This window comes from Elephantulus edwardii, unplaced genomic scaffold, assembly GCF_000299155.1.
Source record: "Elephantulus edwardii isolate Elephantulus edwardi_28Jun2011 unplaced genomic scaffold, EleEdw1.0 scaffold00011, whole genome shotgun sequence".
Taxonomy (NCBI): Eukaryota; Metazoa; Chordata; class Mammalia; order Macroscelidea; family Macroscelididae; genus Elephantulus; species Elephantulus edwardii.
In genome coordinates, this window is record NW_006399761.1 from 32,034,903 (window position 1) to 32,040,713 (window position 5,811).

At 39.2% G+C, this 5,811-nt stretch overlaps 1 protein-coding gene across 1 annotated transcript in view; it reads left to right on the top strand.

Moving 5' to 3' along the window:
- The window catches only part of APLF (aprataxin and PNKP like factor), a 128,463-nt gene that overhangs the window by 108,337 nt on the left and 14,315 nt on the right, over positions 1-5,811 (top strand). Inside the window, 1 exon segment of the mRNA XM_006881042.1 lies at positions 1,621-1,667. Coding sequence (XP_006881104.1) covers positions 1,621-1,667 — 47 coding nt within the window.

A 5,811-nucleotide genomic window follows, 5' to 3' on the forward strand; every position in this document is an offset into this window, starting at 1 on the left:
GTATGGCTACCATATTACCAAGGCTTCGTATTTTATCTGCCATGATCAAGGCACCATTAAAAAATTATTTGAAAACCTTAGAAATTATGATGGGAAGGACACTTACCCAAAAACGTGTGGCAGGTTTGAAATTTCTGGAATTAGGGACCTTACAACTGGCTATGATGATACCCAGCCTGACAAAAAAGCTGTTCTCCCAACTAGTAAAAGCAGCCAGATGATCACTTTTACCTTTGCTAACGGAGGCGTGGCCACCATGCGGACCAGTGGAACAGAACCCAAAATCAAGTACTACGCGGAACTGTGTGCTCCGCCTGGAAACAGCGATCCTGAGCAGCTGAAGGAGGAGCTGAATGAACTAGTCAGTGCTCTTGAAGAACATTTTTTCCAGCCACAGAAATATAACCTGCAGCCAAAAGGGGAGTAAAACATTCCACCCACGGACGAACAGAAATACACCTAAAATTAAGCTGAACTGGATTTGTGAAGCAATGCTTTTAAAGGCTGGTTATTTAAAAGTATTATTCCGTGTATTTATGTATTTTTTTAAAATAAACTTAACATTCCTCATATTAAAAAAAAAATAAAATGTAAAATTACAAAAGAGCACTTGGCTACATTTTTCATAGTAGACACATGAAGGAATTTTTTAATTTGATATTTAGTTAGATTGTTACAGAAACATGGTTTTGCTTGGTTTTCTTTTTTGCCTGCAGTCATTAAGTTTACCAGGGAATTCTGGTGGGCTTGTGGTAAGAAGCTGTGTTTCAATCCCAAAGCCACGCAGTTCAAATATGCTCTGTGGAAGGAGGATGGGCTCTCTCCCCTCCAGGTGATTAACTATCTCGGTAAGCCTGCCATAGGGTCAGCAATCTATTGGTTTGAACATGATGGTACGTAACAACCTGGAGTTGATTCCTAGTGTACCTCTGTCAGGTTTCTGAAATGTAAATAATAGCAGGAAGACACTGCCTGTCTTTCTTCCCACAACCTTCAGTGTATTCAGACTGCCAGGACCTTTATTTAGGTCATCAGCAGAAGTCGTTACTGACTACACAAGCAGAGCTCCCCAATGAAATAATTGGAATTTTGAGAATAATGTATATAATAAAAAATAGAACTTCAAGCAGGAGTTTATTTTTTTGCTTTGAAATTATTATAGAAATTTCTCAGTGCAAATTGACTTTCTATTTTTCCATAACAAATGATTGCTGTTCTTTGAACTGACACAATTTACATTTTTGTTTGTTTGTTTATTTCAAAAAGAATCTGAGAACTAAATGCTTTTCGGTTGAGGGGTTTTGGGCTCTCTAATGGCATAGTTGCACTGCCTCCCAGAGGCTGCACTTCTCCAGAGTTTAGAATCCACTAGCTTTGAGGGAGAAAAATGGGCAGTCTCTTCACCTCAAGCCATTTACAGCCTCAGCAGCCCCCTGAAGGGTCAGCTATAAGTTGGCTCCTTTTCTATGTCAATAGAGAGTGAGAGTTTTATTTATAAGCTAATTAGTCTTAACAATTTTCAGTCTTACTAATTCTCAGAACTTGGAAATATTGTCTGAGCTTAAATTTAATGGTAAAAAATGAATTCTTATTTTTTATTCCTTTTCTGTTTTGTTTTAGGAAGAATCCACAACACAAGGTGGATTATAAACATAGTACACATCCAGGTAAGAAGTTTTACTTCAAGGAACAAAAATGACGTTTATAGGATGACTCTCACCTTACAAAAGATAAATATCTACACACACACACATGCACGCGCGTACACACACACACACATACACACATACACACACACACACACACATATTTGCCCTGTGAACAGATTTGAACCCTGTCCTATCCTGTGCCATCATCACATTTCTTGACACACTAGAGCCCAGTCACTGTGTCAGTCTGTCTAGTTGAGGATCTTCCTCTCTTAGCTACCCTCCACCTTTCCAAGCATGATTTCTCTCTCCACAGAATAGCCTCTCCTAGCGGCATGACTGAAATGAGATGAAGTTAATAGAATTTCAGAGGCCTGCTATTTAAGAAATAGATGAGCTTCCTGCTTCCTGTTACTGGGTACCAGCAAGTCAGAACTGACCTGTAGCTGACCTTCCAGCAGATTTTCAGAAGCAGTTAATTGCATGGGAGAAGACTGCCCATCCTTTTCCTGTTGAAGTAGCTGGTGGCCTCGAACCTGTGTACCTTCAGGATTGCAGTGCAGCGTCTTGCCCGTGGGCCAGCAGAGCTCCCTAGTCTTAATCTGGGAGGGCTAACACCTGTCCACCATGGGTGACCCTTGTGACGTATGACACACCGGTTGCATAGCTTTCAGCATCCCAGCAACCAGCAAGTTATCTCAGTACAACAAACTGACAGGCAAATGCTATACTAATTAGAACAGTGAATTCCTCAAATAAAGACAATTTAGTGTTGTGCCTGTAATAGCAAATCAGGGATCCAAATATTATGTTACCTGATCCAGTTGAAGTCTGAATAGATGAGGGAGGATATGCTTCTGGGAGGACATTGAGGCATTCTAGTTGAGACTAACAGCTGCCACACAGGAGTAACGACCCACATGTGGATATTAAGGTCAGTGGAAATCTCTGGTGAAACCTTGCTGCTAGTGCTGCTTTACACCAACTGTTTGATAAAGAAGACATGCCTTCCAGGTCCCACCTGCTTTAAATAAGAGGCTTCCTGCCCCAACTGACTGTTGTTAAAAAATTCTATAGCTATAAACTTATTTATAAATAAATATTTTACTTTATATTCATAATAATTTAAATTTTATAAATGTTAATATGTAAGTATATTTATAGAAAGTAGAGGGTATCCAGTTATTGTAACATTTTCAAATCTGTACATTTCTTAATAGTTTTGCTTTAATAGTTTAATAGTTTTTAAAAAGTATAAGCTTTACACATAGAAATTATTTTCACAATCATTGTCTAAAAAAATCATAATTCTTCTGTATTTTTTAGGATTATTTGTTTACACATATTTGGAAACAGAATCTCAAACTAACCTTAGTTTTAGTGGTAAGAGATGTTGACTCCTATAATTCTGTTGTTGTTATGGGCTGTCGAGTTGCTTGCAACTCATAGTGACCGTATGTACAACAGCTCAGAACTCTCCTCTGTCCTGAGCTAACCTTATTGTCTCTGACATACTCGCCCTCATTACCTTAGTCACTGAATCAATCCAGAGAGTCTTCATCTCTTGCACTGCCCCTCCACCCTCCCAAGAATGATGTCCCACTCCAAGGACTGGTCACTCCTTGCAACATACCCAAAGTATAGAATTATAACTCATCTAAATATATTAAAGAAATGCGATTAGAATGGCCCTGGGAATTAAGGATGGTGGGACTTTGTCTGACAGATATTGGGGTGTGTTATCATCAGAAGCCAATTCTTAGAGAAGGATGTCATATTTGGAACAGTAAAGAAAAGCAAGGGTAAAGATTTTCTATAGATGGATTGATCTGGGACTATGAAAATGAGCACAACTTGTAAAGATGGCACAGGATGGGCAGTGTCTCTTTCTGTTGTATGTGGTGATGTGGTTGGATGTGGTTGATGGGGCTAACTCCAGGACACTAACAACAACATAAAAAATGTTTAGGGATCACAAATAAAGGGGCCTCCCATTCCCTAGGACAGATGAAATAAAAACTGTTGTTCCTTTATTTGATGTTTAAAAGCCACTGAGTTAAAAAAATGTTTAGAGGTAGGGCTCTAGTAAAGAAGATCCATTGCTTTGGTTCAAGAATATTACCATTATCAAGGATCCATTTCCTCTCTGTCATTCTGTCTTGGGGGTTATTCTCATGCTAAGCTGACTCTCCTTCCAGATGTGGGTAATGTGTGCTGCTGACCCAGAGGTGGTGCCCCTGAGGGTGGGGCCACTGTTGTTCTTGCTTACCATCGAGTCAAGCACAACTCATGGCAACCCTATGAACAAAAGGCCTGAACTATCAGCATTTCATAGAGTTTCCAAAGGCATGGTGTTTGGGAAGTGGATGCCACTCCTGGTTCCAAGTAAAGAGAGTAAAAACGGGATTGGATACAAGATTTTTTAAAGAAAGTATCACTAACATTCTTAACTAGCTAGAGAGGTTAAAAGAACTAAGAATGAGATAAACCAACTAGGGATGACTCATAATTTTAATATACATTATTAAGAGTCTGGAGTACATTTTCATGTAATAGAAGAACTGAGTAGTTTTTCTGGCATTTTTTGTTTTTAAACGTGTTTGAAAGGTGGAGGTGATATTGCTATATATCACCATATACTTTGTTGTTGTTGTGTGCTATTAAGTTGAAACCAACTTAAAGCTGACCCTCCAATGGGTTTTCAGAGGCTAGTAAATCACAGTGGAGGAGATTGCCCATCCTTTTATCACAGAGCAACTGATGGATTTGAATCACATGCCTTTGGGATTGCAGTGCATCTTCCTGTCACTCAACCACAAAAGTTCTCAAATATAGTACCAACATAAGAATAATTAGAAATTAAGCTTTTTCTTAATTGTTTAATTTCTTATTTGGAATATTTCCTGAACATTTCAGTCTATAAAATTCTCTGTACATGCTAACAGCTTATATAGTGTATTTCATTTTACTTTTTGAGTTTCTTTGCTGTCACACTTGAGCCTCTTGCATATATAATTGGGTTGTTGTTGTTGTTATGTGCCATCAAGTCACCTGTGATTCATAGCGACCATATGTCTAGCAGCTCTGAAGCCTGCTCTGTCCTAGCCCAGTCTCACTGACCCCAGCACACCTGCCCCCATTGCCCTAGTTTTTGTGTCAGTCCATCTTATCCAGGGTCTTCCTCTCCTGCGCTGTCCCTCCATCCTTCCAAGCATGATGCCCTTCTACAAGGATCGGTCCCTCCTGGCCACATGCCCAAAGTATGTGAGACAGCTTCAAAATCCTAGCTTCCAGGGAGAAACTTGGTTTCACCCTCTCTAAAACAGACCTGTTTGTTTTCTTGACAGTCCATGTTATGTTCCAGACTCTTCTCCAGCACCACAACTCAAAGACCAATACTTCTGTCATCCTTATTTATTGTTTAAGTAGTTATAAAGACCATAATTACCTGGATCAGGCACACCTTAGTCTCTAAACTTGTATCATTGCCCTTTAGCACTTTGGAGAGGTCCCTGAGAGCAGATTTTCCCAGTGCAGTTTGTGTTCGGATTTCCTTACTCTCTTCAGTTGCACAGTCATTGAAGTTACTAGGCCAGAATTTTTATCTAATTAAAATTTGCTTATCAGTTAAGACTAAAATCTACTGAAAAGGAACAGAAATGTAACAGATTGTCAGTGCTAAACTACTAATGAGCTCTGAGGCAGATACACATACAAGAAAGATCTGTAATACCATTATAATTCAAATACATGCACCAACAACCAGAGCCAAAGAGGAGGAAATAGAAGATTTCTAATAACTTTTGCAGGCAGAAACTGATCAAAACTGCAACCAGGATGCATTAATGATAATAGGTGACTAGAATGCAAAAGTTGGGAATAGGGAAGATGGGTGGATGGATGGATCATGATTTGGTGACAGAAATGATGCTGGTGATAGAATTTTGTACCATCAGTAGTTTATTAATTGCAAATGCCTTTTAGAAGAAACACAAATGGGCACCAAAGCAACATGGACAAGAGCAAGCAAGATGGATGGAATTTGAGTGAGAACTCTTATTAAAATATTTGTTGTTGTTGTTGTTATGTGCCCTCGAGTCGTTTCCAACTCATAGCGACCCTATGCAAAACAGCCCTAAACCCTGCTCTATCCTGCGCCAAC